At 41.5% G+C, this 17572-nt stretch overlaps 1 protein-coding gene across 2 annotated transcripts; it reads left to right on the top strand.

The window, feature by feature from the left end:
• Positions 1–3739: 3739 nt before the first annotated feature.
• On the top strand, positions 3740–17247 carry elf2a (E74-like factor 2a (ets domain transcription factor)). 2 transcript variants are annotated; one of them, XM_067598514.1, is made up of 9 exons: positions 3740–4046; positions 5417–5500; positions 7062–7326; positions 9297–9404; positions 13705–13818; positions 14023–14106; positions 14289–14481; positions 14601–14840; positions 16341–17247. In XM_067598514.1, exons 2-9 carry the CDS (start codon positions 5426–5428, stop codon positions 16909–16911), a joined length of 1650 nt encoding a protein of 549 aa, XP_067454615.1. In that variant the 5' UTR covers positions 3740–4046; positions 5417–5425; the 3' UTR covers positions 16912–17247. The 2 variants fall into 2 exon arrangements, with proteins under 2 accessions (XP_067454615.1, XP_067454614.1); XM_067598513.1 differs by having other exon boundaries at positions 3741–4046; positions 13702–13818.
• Positions 17248–17572: the final 325 nt, after the last annotated feature.

Below are 17572 nucleotides of genomic sequence, written 5' to 3'. Positions count from 1 at the left end.
TGGCTCCTTCCTGCAGGGTTGTGCAGAGGTGTGCGTCACAGTTGCCAAGTCTGCTTATTATAAGCAACTTTGGGCTTGTTTTTCTGTAAAGTTGCTTACAAATATTGGTTGTCGTGGGTTGTGGTTTTTTGGGCTAGTTTCTCAAGTTGTTTATTTGGGATTGCTCCCTATATGTCTGACGTTAAGTAAAGTTTGACTGAGCTCCATCTAAGCTGTCAAATATCACTGCCTGCTGTCAGAACCATGCATGTACTAGCTGACATTAAAATCATTAGCTGTGCCCCGGTGGTTCACCGGTTAGTGTGCGTACCATGTAACATTAGGTTAGGAGGCCTTGCTGCAGCGGCACGGATTCGATTCTGACCCAGACCCTTTGTTGCATGTCACCTTCTCTCTCTACATCCCATCCTTCCTGTCTCTCACCACTATACCTGTCTAATAACGCAAAAACACCTTAAAAATAATCTTTAATCATTTGCAGATGTTTGTCCACAACCCCGTTCCCTCCCTGTTTTGGATTAAACAAACAAGAACAGAAGTAGGCTAAAAGTTATTACGGTGTGTATGTGTGTGTGTGACTTGTGTGTTATAGAGGAACAGAGCTGGTGACAAGAGATGTGTTTTTTTTATCCACAGCTACATTAATTGAGATTGGCCAGTCAAAGGCCCAGTATGTGTAATTTTTTTTAATGCTTGTTTAAAAGGCCAACAAGCTGTCTTTGTTTTACCTTCACTGTAATTACAGTTTGTTATATCCAACTTCTTGAGTTTCACTTTCATTCATTTATTTATTCATTCCTCATTTTTTATTGGCCAGTTGATTTTGTTCAACTTTTTTAGAGTTAAAAAGACAAATGTAAAGTTACAAGTTACAGTATTTTTGAAATGGTTTCTTATAAAATGCAAAATATATTCATACATATATAAACTGATCAATCTCTTTCTCACATTGTGGCAGGTACGGTCACCTGTTTTGGGCTTTTTTTTTAAAAAAAATTTTTTTGGAGAGTCAAGTCACTTCATTTGGGTTGTTTCCGTAGACCTGGTTGCCTTTTTCTCTTGTGAGATCTGTAAGCACTAGTGTGGGTGTGTTTATTTGTGCTTTACAACACAACTGCCCAGAAACAATCAAAAAATAATGTTTTATTTATCAGATTTGTGGCTTTGTTCTCGCCAGCGCCACTCCCTCTCTTCATTCGCTCTCTACCTCACTCGACCACCGCTGCTCTCACTCTCCCTCTCTCTTGCTCGCTCGTGGAGTCAGGGAGGAGGGGCCAACTTTGAATGCTGTGTGTTTACAAACACCAACCAACAAATCCTACATAGTATACCTTTAACCACTTGTCTAAATTGTCTCAATGGCCTGTGCTTCTGACGCTGCTGTGGTAAAGGCAAAGTTTGCTGGGTAGTGTGAGTTCAGTTAGTTACTGGTTGAAATAAATTGTGGACTTTTGTGTTTCTACTTAACTGAAATAAAAATATGACACTGAGATCTTGCTACTGTCCCCATTTTTTCATCACAATTTCGCTAAAAGTGGGACGACAGCAGGTAATTAAAGCAACTAAACATGTAACTTTTCAAAAAAGCAATAGCAGCTGAAGAGTTATGAAAAGTAGAGTTATAAGCAATAAAACACAGCCTTGCTCAGTTCAATACACACAGAGATTTTGCTGCTACCAGTAGTTTATGGTGGCTGATGTTAGCAAACTTTAGCTGAATGTGTAAGTGACATTACTTCACTGACTTCTTACTTGCACGTCTATGTCTATGTCAAGGTTACATAGACTAGCTTTAAGATATCTGCCACTGAAACTTCTACTGCCACCCTAATACAATGGAGGTGAATGGAATTTAATTTGTGCTGTTTAAACTTTAATAGCAATGCGTATTTCCTGAAACCATGTCCTTGTTAACATAGGGACTATTTCTTCAGTAGAAAGTATTCCCAATAATAATTACTCAGTGAATTTTCAAGTGTTATTTTTCAGAGCTCTGAGCATCACAAACTACTTTCCATCCACATAGCTGTGGTGTGATTATAAAAATCTCAGAGACATATCTCATGAACTGGGCAAATAAAACCTTCTCGATCTGCATGGTCAGAAAAATCTATTTTGAACTTTGGGTGAACTGACCATTTAAAGCTAATTATTGTGAGACTGTCAGATATTACTATTATAATATTTTTATGAGCTGCTGTATTTATGTTTGTCTGTCTGCCTGCATTAAAATATCAAATATCATTTGGAGTGGTCCAGAAATCATCTGAAGCTGTTTCCATTGGGAAACCCACAACATGTCATCACCTCATATACAACACAGCCATATCCATCAAAATAAGTTTTATTGTCAGTTGGCTTGACAGAGGGTATCATTTCCAGCTCAGCTGTGAGAGAAAATTGATTAATAGATTATCATTTCATAAATCTTTTGTATATATGTTACAAATGTTTTCAAACTAAGGGCTCCATGTATGTTTTTTTAACTGAATGTGATGTAATGTCATTGTCATTCTGGCATGCATGTTCCTGAAGAAATCCTACTCCTAGGCTAGTTGAACTCTTGACCTTGTTTCTATCTGAGGGTTATTTACTGACCATGAGGCCTCTGTGGCCTCTCATCATGTGAGCACACTTGTTTGTAAGAAGGTATAACAGCTTGTAGGAGTGTACATTTAGGGACCAGACTGTTTTTAGCTTTGCTTCTGGAGAGGTATAAAGCTGTCTGCTTTGTGTTTGCAATCTTTAGAGAAAGGGCCGGCTGAACAACATGCTTTCTCTCCAAAAATACAAGATAACTGTATTTTTGTTTTGTGTTTTTGTATTTGGACATTTGTATAATTGTTATTGATTGTGTGATGAGTTGTACAGTGTCTACAACTGCTTCAACAAGTAACAATGTTTAATGCTTTCTCTGGTGTCTTTTTGTGGTTCTTGAGCAACGATGAAAAATTTCCATGACGAGAGCAAAAACGATTTGTTTTTGTTTTTAACCCGCTGTTCTTCCAACCCTCTATAATACCTGGGACCAGATTTAGTGTATGGTCAATGCAATCATTTAGGAATATACACCATCAGTTGAAATAATGGTCTTAAAACTACATTTCAACACAGGAACCCTTGTCAAGACAGGGCCTCTAGGTTAGGCAGTAGCAGTAAGACCCACCACCACATCATGTCAGCTGATATTGTGTTTTAGTTGAGCGTGTTACCACATTTCCAAACTTGTCAATTGATCAAAATACTCATTTGCAACACAGTGAACTGGGGGCTCTCAGGGGCCCCAGGACTCTGGAGCCCTGGGGCAGCCGATCACTTCACCAGGTTATTCCAATCCTGACTCTGCTGTTTTTAAATCATTCTTTCTTTCTTTCTTTCTTTCTTTCTTTCTTTCTTTCTTTCTTTCTAGGCATTTATAATATTATTTCAAGTACCAGTATTGCCATATTGCTATAGTAAAATAACATAGAATATATCGGCAACAAGTTGATAATCACAGTAATTAAATTAATATGACCTTACATGTGCCCCAGTAATGATCTGTTTATTAACAATTAATTATTAATTGTTTATTTATCTATTTAGTGATGTTACTGTTGATGTTTGTGTAAGTACGGAGTACATTTTTTCAGAGTAAATGTGTGATTTGATTCAGGAGAGGCGATACAAGCTTACATTCTACCAGGCAGCACATACGAGGTTACGCTACTTGTTGGCAGGGTTTGTCGTCGTGACGTCACGGCTGGCTGTGCTTTGACCCGCTTGGATCCGTTCAAGCGAAGAGGCGGCGCGCCGGAAAGCTACAGGATAGCAAGAGACGAGCACTAATCAAAACACAACTCCAGGGCCCGTTTCCACCTTCACCCTTCAGTTTTCAACGCAGGAAGTCGATAGGTGTCTGCAAAGTGATTTTTGAGCGACGGAGGACTTACAAAGACTTGTTTGTGCAAGCCAAGTGAGCGTTTTGGCCTTGTCAACTTGGCTAACGTTAGGCCCAGCTAGCGCTAGCCGCGGAGCTTACTTATCGTTAGCAAAAGCAAAACAAGGTAAGAGGAGGGAACCCGTTACATTAAAACTTCAGCAGGCTGTGATAGACCAGAACTCCAAGTACAGATGTCTTAATTTGCTCTATTTGCTAGTCAGTGACAGTTTACTCCTCCCGCTATACGCGAAATACAGTATGTTAGCTAGCTATCTGCTAACTGTTTGAAGCTCAATAACTAACCTTACTGCTAGCCATTGCTAAGTTATTGGGTTGTGGTTGATCTTCCTTGTAAAAGGGAATGCAGTGTTGTTTTTTATTGCATATATATCTGAATATATGACGTTACATAAAGTACATAATGTGAGCAGTTGGTGTATCTAAGTTGATATAGTCTTGTTTAGTGAGCAGCCGAAGCATTAGCTAAGCTAACTAGTTAGCTGGAGAGTTTGGAGTTGTGGAGGCGCACTGACGTGCCAACACGCTCAGAAAGTAAACATTAGTGTGTGTGCTGACAGTGGTCAGTGCTTGTCATCTCTTCAGTCAAACCAGAGGTGTTTGACATGACTGCCAGTGTTCTCAGTGCCTCTTCATGTCTTTAATTAGTCGTGCTGGCATTTGGCCAATGGTACGGGTGTCTTTGCATCTTCTGAGTTGCAAGAATTTAGGATGCTTGTTTTGATCACTGTAAAGGATGATCTATCAGCAAAACTCCCTCCAAATGATGCCATTTAATTTTCTTATAAGTAAGATATAAACTGTATACCAAGTCTCTGCCATTGTTCAACTTTTCTTACATACTTTAAGAAATATTTATGAGTTAAGACTTTACGAACTAGTTTCCCTATTATGCTTAGTCTTAACTCACAATATCATAGAAGGCTATTGTGAACAGTGTGAACCAGCTGCATAAGTTTTAATGTTATTGAAATATGAAACTGAGTGTAATCATTGTGAGTTTGATGCCTCATTAGGAATCAAACTCACAATTTGAAACAATGTCTTCATACAAGAGCCAAATATTTATTTTCTATCAATTATTGATGCTCTTATTGTCTCAGGTATTTGTGATTCAACTGGTTCTGTAATGCTTGATGAAGGTCTGTGACAGATAAGTTGCATTTTCACTAAATGTAGTGACAATGTTATTGACACAAAAAAGCCTGATGTTGGATCACTTATTAGCAGAATTTACCATAAGATTGGAATTACAGGATGACTTATTGACTGGGTCTTCTTTCCTCACAACAAAGACCACAACATTTTTGGGATAAGTCACAAGGAGAGAGGGTGCCGTGAGGCTTTCTCATCACCACACACTAACACCGACACACTCACACATACACACATCAAATCATACTTAGAAATCCTTCCTTTCTGTTATGTAAGCATTGTTGTCTCCATCCTCTCCATCCTATGCTTTTGTTTTGGTAGGAATGAGTGATGACCTCGGTGGTAGTGTCAGACGGTGGAGGGAACATAGTGGAGTATGTCACCGTGGTGGAAGAGCCCCAGCAGGTAAGCGTCTGTGACCCCACACCTGCAGTCATGGTAGTCAGCAAAATAAAATAAAGGTTGTGCTAATGGTTGGACAGTCAGTGGAAGAAGAAGAAGAGAGTACAGTGAATTGAGCTTTTCTCTGTGATGCACATGGGTTAATGAGATGTTTGCTGCAGTTGAAATCTTTAAAAGTGAGACATTTGTCTATTGTAGTGTGGTTAAGGGTGCACAATATATCAGTCAGCTCACTGGTGTTGAGCAAAAGTCGTCAAAATGTGTAATCTGTATCCAAACTAAACCTGGCTATTCTGTTGAGAATAGCCCATTTGCCTGCTTAAAATTTTGACCAGTAACTTGTTGTGCTTTTCATAAAACTGAATTGATTATTGTTAGTTAAAATTAAAAAAAGTAAGCAAAAGAAATACATTCAGCATCTCACAGGAGAAGCTTTTGAGGATCCGGTTGTCAGAGGAAAAGTGCAACAACAAAGACATTCCAAAGTATCTGGCATTTGAGTTGAAGTATTTTGTGGTTTGTACTTGTACTTGTTTGGTATTAAGCCAGCACAACAACCCATAAAGTTTTATTAGATGTCTGAATTGGCACCAGACATCATAGCAACACAGGTGAACTAACCTGGAAACATGCTGGGCTCAAATTGAACGTACTAGTTAACTATTTCCAGTAGAATCTTATCATGATCATCTTATACTATGATTTTAGAAAAGTCTGCTGTCCAAATGTATGATTTTAAGATTTTCTGTACATTGACCACACAGTGTGATACATCCGTTTTCTTATTGATGTTGTAGTAATGAGTTCAACCATATAACCCAGTTGCAGCGTAGAGTAGATACATGCTGCTATTGTGAAACGAAGATGATGGTTTCCTGTCGGTTTCATATGGGGGTCTAGAACACACAGGCACACGTAACACATTATTATAACAGAGTGAACAGCTTTCCTTCTGAATGTCTTCACACTGTCTAAATGTTTACAAACAATATCAATAATAACAATATGTCTCAGATCACCAGAGCTCGGAAGGTGAGCCACTTGTTAACTGCCTTTATCGTGTATCCACCGCTTGTGTGATTTAAAATGACATAAATACTATGAACTCTATGAAGAGGAGACTCTTAACCGTGTGTTATGACAAAACGACTGAGTATGTAGTGTGAGGCAGTAGAAAATGTTGACACAAAGCAGCCATGAGTGGGAGGAAATACTGATCCTACATCAGCCACCGTGTCCACAAAAATCCAACCAGCAGAGAGGTGGAAGATGAACAGGTTGGGAGTTTTCTGTAAGATTTGCTGCCAAGAAAGATCAAGAGCAGAGCTGTGTGCAGTGCATATGTATTCTTTTATTATTAGATGACTAAAAAAAAAAGCCTCTAAAAGTCCGATCAAGGGATAAAAACACGGTTAAAAGGAAATGGATCTTATCTTTATAGCTTCTTATCCATTAGAATAACTTTCTCTGCACCAAGTGAACTGTTGAAATCTTAAAATATTCTGACATTTCAAAACACCTACCCTTTTTTTTTTTTTTTTTTGCATCTTTCCAAACCGTTCAGTGCGAGCAGCAGCCTGCTGAGGAGGAGGAGGAGGAGGAAGAAGTGGTGCAGCAGGAGGTGGAGGCGGTGATTGTGGAGGAGGAGGAGGATGAGGAGGGCGTGGTCCTGCAGGAGGAGGGCTGTCCGGCGGTGATTGTGGAGGAGGTGCCCAGCGCCCAGGTGGAGGAGTGCTACTCTGCACAGGTGCTGGTCTACGATGACGAGACGTACCTGATGCAGGACGTGGCCGAGGAGCAGGAGGTGGTCACAGAGGTGGCAGAGACCGGTGAGGCTGTGTTCTCTGAATGTGAAAGTGAAAGTGTGAAATCTCACTGCTTTAAAAGTGTCACAATAGCAGGATTTAATGGATTTAATATGATTGTGGTTGTTTTCAATCTGGGCTTCTCTGCTTGTTCTCCATAATAACAACTGACTGAAACTTCAGGTGGCTGAAAAACAGTTGACATAAGAATCACACGTATTATTCGTAGCAAGCTGAGTTATTAATAACAATATGTCTCAACTGCATCGCAGGGGCCCAGTGCAGCACCTGAACAGTGAACAGCACACACACACAGTTTTCTCTTGCAGTTCATCTTCAGGAAGGCGTTTGAGTGTGTTTTGGATTTAAGAACTTAATAATTAGCTTTTCTTGACAAAGATGCATTTTTTTGTTAATACTTTGTACATCATCACCAAAGAGACTAACATTAGTGAGGTGGTGAGCCAGCCAGCCAACGAACACACACTGCACCACAAAACTTCCAGCCAACTCTAATAACTACATCCATGTGTGTTTCAGTGCCCGTACAGGGTTTGGATACCAGTGGTTTACCTGGTATTAGCATTACAACAGAGATTTGTCAGTAAGAGAACAGAGCAGAACAGCTTGTGTTTCTACAGGAGACATTCCAGCCAGTGATGTTCCTTCACACATTCATTTCATTATCCTCATACAAGCAGCAGAAGATGCTTCCAGATGAATGCAGCTGACTTTGTCAAATGAAAAAGACGTCTACTCTCAGACTTTTCCATCAGTCAGTGACCTTCATCAGGACCGGTCACATGAACTGTCACTTATGTATTAAAACATGAGTGAATGATTTGTTACACAATGTGCTGGAGTAAGAGGCTGAAAATAGTGAATTGAATCATTGCCATGGCTTTTAAAAAGAAAAAGGTCAACATGAACGCAAGTGATGACCAACATCTTTGTTTGCATACAATGTTTGATAAAGTTCATTTGTAGGGTGGAGCAGGTTTTTTTTTTTGGTTATAAATAGATTTTAATACTATTGTAACAGTATTAATGAATGAATGATATAGTTTAGTTGTATAGTTAAAGGATATAATTCATAACAAAAGCTAGTGGGATTTTTAAAGGGTAAAGCAGGCTGGTATTCTATGTTTTTGTTATAGTCAACAAAACCAATGTGTTCATCCTTTAAAGCTCCTTTGATTCCCTTTGAATATATTCATCTTTAAAAACAGCTCAAAATGTATAGTTTCACTTTTACAAAAAGCTTCAGTAATTTCCTAAAACAGCTGGTTACTGTAGTTTTTAGCAATCATGACTCAAACAGGAGGAAGTAGTGCATTTGTTGGGGACTATTTTCAGCAGCGGATGAATCTACATTTGGTTCTCTAGTGAATATTTGTGGCAGCAGGACGGTGTGTGTGTGTGGGATTGAGGAATAAGATATTATCAGTCTTTGGATGCACATACAATACTTGTTAGTAGATCTGCATATGAGAACAATATAGAATATCAGCTGATATTTTAGAGTGTACATGGAGGTGTTTCTGCTGCTGATTATCCAGATAGAATCCAGATCAGGGTTGGAATGCATCTGCTCTGTTTTGCTAAATGTTCTTGAACTTCCAGAGTTAATTTTTTATTGTTAAACAGAGCTTAAATGCACTACTCACGCTTTGTGTCATTCATAATAATCTACACTTCTACACTGCGTGTATGACAGCAGTAGACTGCCCTCTGCTGGCAGGAGCCATGTCTGCGTCTGTAGGTGAGATTACAGGAAACAGGAAGGGAGGCCACTACAAACTTCAAACAAGGAAGTCAACATTTCAAAATAGTTGAGATTGTAGTCGCACGGTGATTGTTGTGAACGTAACATTTAGTCAGCAGAAACAGGATCTAAGTGTTGTCGTCTGGTGATATAAGCGGTTGTACACTGAGCATGCATTGTTCTCAGCGGTCTGTGTGCTGACAGACTCTCTCTCTGCTCCTCTTCTCAGTGGAGATGTCAGGTCACGACATGGTGTGTTTTGACAAAACGTTTGAAGCAGCTGAAGCTCTTCTTCACATGGAGTCTCCCGGAGGACTGCACAACGAACGCAACACAGGTAAACACACTTTCACTACTTCCTCCTCCAGGTGATAAACACAGCAATCTATGAGTCAAATGGATGAGGAACTACTAGTGGACTTGGCCATCAGCATGTCGCCTGTTGTACATGTTAGATGGCAAATGATTACAGCAGTCAGTGGCTGCTTTTATTGCACATGGATCATATCGGCAGGGATGTGTGTACCATTAGGAGGATGACAGATGAAGATGAAGCCACACACATCCTGATGGATTTCTTCTTGTCATCAGTTTATTTAGTCAGGGTTTTTCCTGCATAGAGAATTTCGAGGCCTCTGTCAAAATCACCCCGCTGATCCTTAAAAAGTCTTCAAACTTTTTAAACATTTTTAAGAGTGGAGGCATTGAATTCGTTATGTACAAAAATAAAAAACAATGAGGAGAAATTGTAACGTTTCTAATAACGGAACAAGACCACAAAAAATAAGAACAAAGAAGTCCAGCCCTCACGTAGAGCAACCACAGCTGACATGAACACACACAAGTACACGTTCATAGAAGTGTGACGTCAACCTTGTGAAACTTTCCTATTCAGCAAAACACTGGTGTTTTTTTTAGTCAGTTGTCATGCCTTCAGAAATTTCTGCTTACTTGTAAGATGAAATTAACCAGAAAGTTCTTGCATCAAACTATTTAGAAATGCTCTCTGAATGATGTTTGTGCTGTGTGGTTTGGAAGAGAAGAACAGGAGTAGGTCTATGTAAAGAGGACTGTAACTGTTCAGCAGCCATATCTGCCTGAGGGCTGGAGACGAACAGTGTCTGGGAACAGTAGAAAATGTGTTCAGGATGAACAGAGATCTTCCCCCGGAGGCATCGGAGGGAGGAAAGGGATTATTAATGAGGGAAATATTAATCACATTTTCTGAAATGTGAACATAGCAGAAGCAGAGCTGCAGAGCTGCAGAGCTATGGTCCGCTGCTGCTCCGCTTCATTTTTCATCAGGCACAAATTATTGTCTCATAACTAAGCAAACTAACAACATGGATACTAAGAAATATACAGACACTAATAACAATTATTTCTACAGTTATACAAGAGAGTAGGGCTGATTATGAAAACAAGATAATCGAGATAAAGGATTATTGTTTATTATTGTCATTTTGTAACGATGCTCTCGTTTTGTCTTGTGTTGCAAATCTAGCACACCTCTTTCCTTTACAGCGGTGAACCAAAATAGTTTGCATGTGGGCTCTACAGGAAGAAATCACCAGTGTTTGTACTTATTGATTCATTGGTTTTATTTCCTTGCCCTGTAGCGAGTGAATCTGCCTGTAGTGAAAGCGGGTCTAACACGTGCGTCCTCCACAGGCTCCTCCTCACTCAGCTGCCTGATAAACCTGCTGCTTCTTCCCACTTTAACCTGAATAACAAACCGGGGCTCCCTGGTAGGCTAGCGGAGCGTTAGCCTCCCAGCTAGCCCCGGCTCTCTGTTTGGATCCAACCGGAGCACCGAGCCCCAGTTTGACATAAGAATCATATTTGAGCATGTTCAATCAGTTTCTCTGATTAAACATGCTGATGCTGACATATCTATTTAGAAAATAAGTTCATTTTGGAAAAGTATATAAATTAATTAAATACAATCATAACAAAACAGACACATCACAATGTAAACAAGCGTAGAGTGTAGTGCAATCAAGAAGAACAAAACAACAAGTAAACAAATGTGCAGTTTCAGTAGACTTGTTGCACAACTTTTCCATGTTTTCATATACATTATTAGTTTGATTGAGCCTCTATAAGCGCCACCAGAAGCCCAAGCAGAGCATTTCTGTCCTCATTCATGTCTCTGCTGTGCTGCATGAACAACTCATCTGCTCTCTCCAAATACTGCAGCAGCTCTGTGTTGTTGTCTTGCTTCCTCTTTCCTGTGGACAAGAACAATAAGATAATTAACACAGATCCTCATTGTGTCTCTGCAGGGAATGTTGAATAGTTGTGGGTTAAGGCTCTATTCTCTATCCTGTATGTTATGCAAATCTTACCCTGTCTGAGCTGCCGGACTTTCCTGTTGAGCTGCTGGCCAATGTTGGTGGTACTTCCACCTCAGCATCAGCATCAACGTTGTTGATGGCAGACAACTCTATACACAACAAGAATAACGAGAAAACGGGCCTCCTTCACTAATTTGTGCGTAGAAATGTTCTTTGCACACAAACTAAGTGCACACTCTTAATTACCGTCGGATTCATGACACGTGCACACCAGCCAACTTTATTCCTACCACTGTGTGTATGTTAGTGAATCAGAATCATGCTGAATTGACAGGTGCATGCTCACTATCAGTAATTAGCATACTACCACACCCACATTTCTCTATGTGAGGAAAGCTGTGTTGGAGCAGTGCAGCAGTGGCTATGATGGTAAAAATGTAGAAAAGCCAATGCAAACTATAGTTTCAAAAGTAAACATGTCAATGGCACAACCTGTGAATCCTGTATACAACCTGCAAACCACCACGCAGTAACAAAATAAAAAGTTCCTAACTGTGTAGATGTGTGGAATTGATCTAAAGAAGTCTCTATGGCTGCACCAGGTGAGCATCGTGTTAATACTGACCTGCCAGGCTGTGAGGAACACTGAACAGGCTGCTGGTTAACCAGTAGAGATACCACGGTGAGAACACTTTCCCACTGATTAATAAACTCGTGACAACACTAGTGTTACCCGTTACATCAGACATTTAACAAGATGAGATATTCGTTGATGCTGAAAATCGTCCCCTTATTTAAGAGTTAGTGACGGCAGGCCAAGTGAGTCGTCCTCTGTGTACAGCCGCTCACCAGTGCAGCTGCCGCTTCAAACCAGAACCAGAGCAACCTGTCTGCCATCCGGAGAGAGACACACTGGCATTTTTTGCAATGATCCCTCAAATGTGGTTATCAAACACTTGTGACAGATATGTAATGGAGGCATGACATTTACATTAGTTTAACAACAAACTTACTTGTATAAAATGACATCAGTGCACTGAAACAGTAAACTTGACTGGGAATTTAATGATTATAAATTACTATAAAAAACACAACAAAAATATACGTACCTATATATTAAACTTGAATCAAGAAAAACATACATAAAATGCTACATAAGATGCATATTGGACAACATATATGCCGATACCGAGAGATCTAGGATAATATCAGCTGACCGATATATCCACCAGGCTCTAATTTGACTAGACCTATATTTTTAAGACGGTGGGATGTATGATGTATGATTTGTGCATATGTAAGGTCTAAGGCACTTCTTAATTTGTTTGCAGAGTAAGAACAAATTCAGGTAAAAAGATATTGATGAATACCAGATTTGTGCTTAAAATGTTTGTACTCACAGTTTAGCAAACTGATGCAATATCAGAGTTGGCCAGTAGAGGTCAGTACATATTTGTTATTGTGGTTTGTAACCAGGAAGTAGGGAATTGTGGATGTGAAAATGTAGCACGTTGAAAATGATAGCGAGAATAAAGCACTAGCTTAGGCTAGCTTTTGAAAGCAACATGTTTATTCTTTGAAAGATGAACAAAACGGCCTCCAGAGTGTGTAAATGTGAAAACACTGGCTTGGCATTGTAGTGTGTACGGGGAAAAACAGAGCTTTGTAGAAACGCTGTCATATCGCTGACAAAACAGTGGCAGAAAGCATTTCATTGGAAGAGAAAGAAGAAGAAACATAACAACAATAACAACAATGGCAGACGGCTTCATGCGAGTGTTCTCTGTATTGTCTACGTTGACAACGGAGCTATCTACCACCTTTCTCTGCTCAAACTGCTCACATTAAGCTGAATGTCAGGAAGCCGCTGTGGAAATGGAAACAGTGTACCGTTTCTTCTTCTCTGGTTTTCTATGGCTGACATCTGTCCTCCACACATGCCCAGTAGGAGGAGAATTACCTGTTAAGTCGTTTTAATGTGGACGGAGGTATTTGCAGAAACAAGCTGAAACTCTTGTTTGAAAATGGCATTTTAGAATTTTAGCCAGCTTAATGTGGACGTAGTTTAAGACGGCAACAACATTTTGTACATTACAACAAACATTTTGAACATTTATGGTCTCCAGAGGAAGAATCCTAATCTCTCTGGTGATCCTCTGACTTTCCTCTAGTGCCACCAGCAGGTCAACATTTTCACACGTGCTTTACTGACTCTGTACTGACTTTGGGCATCTCACAATGGTTTGAAACAGCTTGTTGCAGAGTACACATGTTTAATTTCTGTTGTGATCCAGCAGCAGGAGAAGAGTGTGAATGTTGTGGTGTGTTTGTCCCCAGCAGAGGACGTGATGATGGAGACAGTGGTGGAGGTCTCCACAGAGTGCGGACCCATAGAGGAGGAGTCCTTCCCCATCCCTCCTGAATGTGAACCTGCTGCCAAGAAGAAGAGAGGAGGTCAGTGTCACTATGACATGCTGCTACTGTTCACCTCTACTGTACTTGCTCATATATGAAGTAGAGGCTGACTGATGGGGAAAATGATGTCAATGGAGAATTTAACTCTGTGTGTGTGTGTGTGTGTGTGTGTGTGTGTGTGTGTGTGTGTGTGTGTGTGTGTGTGTGTGTGTGTGTGTGTGTGTGTGTGTGTGTTAAATGCAGGAGGACGTAAGCCCAAGACACACCAGCCTGCATCCAATGGTTCCTTTGACCTGGGGATCAAGAAGAGACCGAGAGAGGGAAAAGGTGTGTGTTGGTGTCACAGCCTCTGGGTAGAGTATATTCCACTAGTGACAGTGGTTATGCAGTATGATGTCTCAGATGTACTGGTCTATCAAATATACCTGTATGCCATTACTGATACATCATAGTAGCCAGACGAAGATTCAGAACTTGAGGATTTCATGTTGTTTTTTGGTTTCCTCCAGGCAACACCACCTACCTGTGGGAGTTCCTGCTGGAGCTGTTGCAGGATAAAAACACCTGCCCCCGCTACATCAAGTGGATGCAGAGGGAGAAAGGCATCTTCAAACTGGTCGACTCCAAGGCCGTGTCCAAACTGTGGGGGAAACACAAGAACAAGCCCGACATGAACTACGAAACGATGGGGCGGGCCCTGAGGTCAGCTCGCCTTCACAAACACCTGAGCTTTAATCATTCTGACAAGAGTCTGCCAGACCTAAACATGCTGTGTGTGTGTGTGTGTGTGTGTGTGTGTGTGTGTGTGTGTGTGTGTGTAGGTATTACTACCAGCGTGGCATCCTTGCGAAAGTGGAGGGTCAGCGGCTGGCCTACCAGTTCAAAGACATGCCCAAGAACATCCGAGTGATTGACGACGAAGAGGAGGGCGAGGAGGTGGAGGACAGTGAGGGCATGGTGTCAGGTCAGCAGGGTCCCGCCAGCCTGGGCACCAACTCCCCCGCCGCCACCCAGCCTCAGCAGACCTACGTCACTGTCATCCCCAGCAACGCCGCCACCAGGTCTGACATCTTTGTCCCAATCAGCTGTTTGAATATCACAACAAAAGTCCCAAAACAATTCTTAACACAAGGGTCTCTGTCTAGCTTTTACCAGAGCTTTCAACCATTACTCAGTTTTCCTCAGCAAATGGAGTTTGCCCAGTTGTCATGGACAACTGACTGTGTGCAGTTAGTAGAATTGAACTTTGAAATATCTCAAACTATATTTGTACTGGTTCTTTTTCTCGTATGATATTCATTGACTGTACAGCCTTTTTGATCATGTGTAGATATTCAACTCTTTATTGTGGGAATTATACCCAGAGATCTTTCTTCAGAAGTAAGAATTCATGTAAGGGGCACATTCAGATGTCCTGCTCATGATCCAGCCAGCTATAAACTGCATTTAACAAGTCTGAGCTGAACAAACTCCAGATAAACTTCAAGACACCCTTTGAACTGTAAATCCAGGCACGTGTGGAATCATAAACAATCCACGTGCACACAACAGGGGTCTGAAGGTAAAGATAATAGCCCACATGATGACTTCTGGTATGTATATGATGATCCTGTCAGCTGGATCTTTTAGAGTAACATTACTTTAACAAACACTGCTGTGTCTGAAACAAGCTGCCCAGAGGAGAGTGCTCTACAGCTCCAGGGCTCACTAGTAGCTAATCTCAGGTTTAACCTCATCACTATACTCAGTAAAACCCGGGGGACCTGACCATGTCACACTGAACGCTCCAAAAGAGGCTGCACTACTGCACTTTTCTGTTCTACTTTTGTCCTGTATGGTGTTGAATGAAGCCAAAGTGTGCCCATACAACCATACAAAACAGTTTTTTTTTTTTCTGCACCAGCCTTTTCTCATCTGCACCCACCCACAGCTGCTTTTCTACAACCCTTGACTGGTTTTGTCTTCACTGGACACATGGCTTTGAACCGCAGGTGGAACAATGCTGACTCACAGGACAAACTGACTGACAGTGTAGTTACAGGGTAGAATTGTTGTTACTTTTAAGATCAAACATATATATATATATATATATATATATATATATATATAACTAAATGAAGTCAGTCAGAGAGGCATAACACTGGAACATGCAGGTTATCAGCTATTATCATGGCCAACAAAATGCTGTTTGTAATCACATTAAAAATATCAGTAGTTCATTTTTGATCTTGTTTTTTGGTTTGAAATATCAAACAAATGGCTGGATCAGGAGTTAAAAAGAAATGTAATTGGGCTGCATCACATCCTCTTTTTCCTGCTATCACTAGTTGATTTAGACGTCCAGATTGATGCAGATATCAAACATATCTGAGTTTAAATGTGCGTGCTTCTTCCTGAGCACAAAGAACCTGAGTTCAACGCTCTTTAGCTCAGTTACACCTACAGTTAATACTGGTGAGCTGAGCAGCTGTGTCAGGGCTGTGTGGTTATACTGTCCACTTACCAGAAATGAATGGACTGCAGGGATGTAATTAATGTTCTTCTTCTTCTCTCCCCTGCAGGCCCATCCGAGCCATGCCAGTGGTCATGACTAACTCTCTAGGTCAGGTGACGTTAAACTCCTCCTCCATCCTCACCACCACGGCAGGAGTCCCGGTAACGGTAACTAATGCCAGCGCTCCCCCCAAACTGGTCATCCAGGCGCTTCCCACCATGCTGCCCGCCGGCTCCAAAGCAGGCGAGAAGATCACCATCATCACCATCCCAGCCAACCAGCTGGCCACGCTCATGCAGGCTAACTCGTCAGGCCAGGTGACGCAGCTCATCCAGGCCAAACCTGTCGCTACACAGTTAGCGCAGACCGCCATCAAAGCAACCGCCCCCCAGACGGTCCAGCTAGCCGCGGGCCGGCCAGCACCACAGCTCATCCTGGCCAAGCCAGCGGCGGTGGCTCAGCCGCTGCCGCAGCTCTCCGTGCAGGTCAGCCAGCCTCACCCCGCCCCGCCCAAAAGCCCCACCCCGCCCCCAAAGCCCTCCAGCAGTCAGCCCGATGCAGCACAATCAGAGGCTGCAGCAGAGGCTCCGCCCCCCTCCAGCCCGCCTGCAGCATCAGCAGAAACCCCAGCTTCCTGAGAGCTGCGCCCTCAGCCGGGCGGGGGGGGGCCACTGAGGGGAGGAACAGGAAGTGACTGTGGACACTGCTGAGGAAGTGCAGGACCCTCCCCTCCACCACCACAGAGCAGAGCTGCTCTCTGATTGGCCCAGACTGTCAGTCTGCTCTTACTACAGAGCTGCTGAAACCCCACAAAGGATTAAAGGGACTGTTGTACAAACACACACACACACACACACACACACACACACACACACGCGTGCACACACACATACACACCCTTCAGAGCTCAGAGATGAGCAGCCTTAGATTGTAAATGAAACCAGTCCTTTTTGTAATCAAACATAATATAAAAAGCCTGATAAGACTTTGTTGTAAACAGAAATGTAAAAAGCATTTTTTGATACTCAGCGGGTATGTATCAGTACAGATGTAGTTTGAATTCATCTCTTTGTTTCCTGCTCTGTTACTCCACAGCACTGTCAGTCTCCACACTTGTCTTTTTGTACTGTTCATAAAAAGGGAGTGAAAGGATGTCTGCGTCCAGATAAAAGAACTAAAAGGTGTGCTCCAATTTGAAGTATAATATACTATTTTTTTCTTGTACTATCAGTGTATTGAAGTAGATTTTACTGAAATATGTATTATAAAAAAGACAAATGTGAATTAAAATGGTCTTAT

The sequence above is a fragment of the Thunnus thynnus genome, chromosome 9, assembly GCF_963924715.1.
Source record: "Thunnus thynnus chromosome 9, fThuThy2.1, whole genome shotgun sequence".
Taxonomy (NCBI): domain Eukaryota; kingdom Metazoa; phylum Chordata; class Actinopteri; order Scombriformes; family Scombridae; genus Thunnus; species Thunnus thynnus.
The sequence above is the reverse complement of the archived record's forward strand: the minus strand, read 5'-3'. Positions and strand labels throughout refer to the sequence as shown.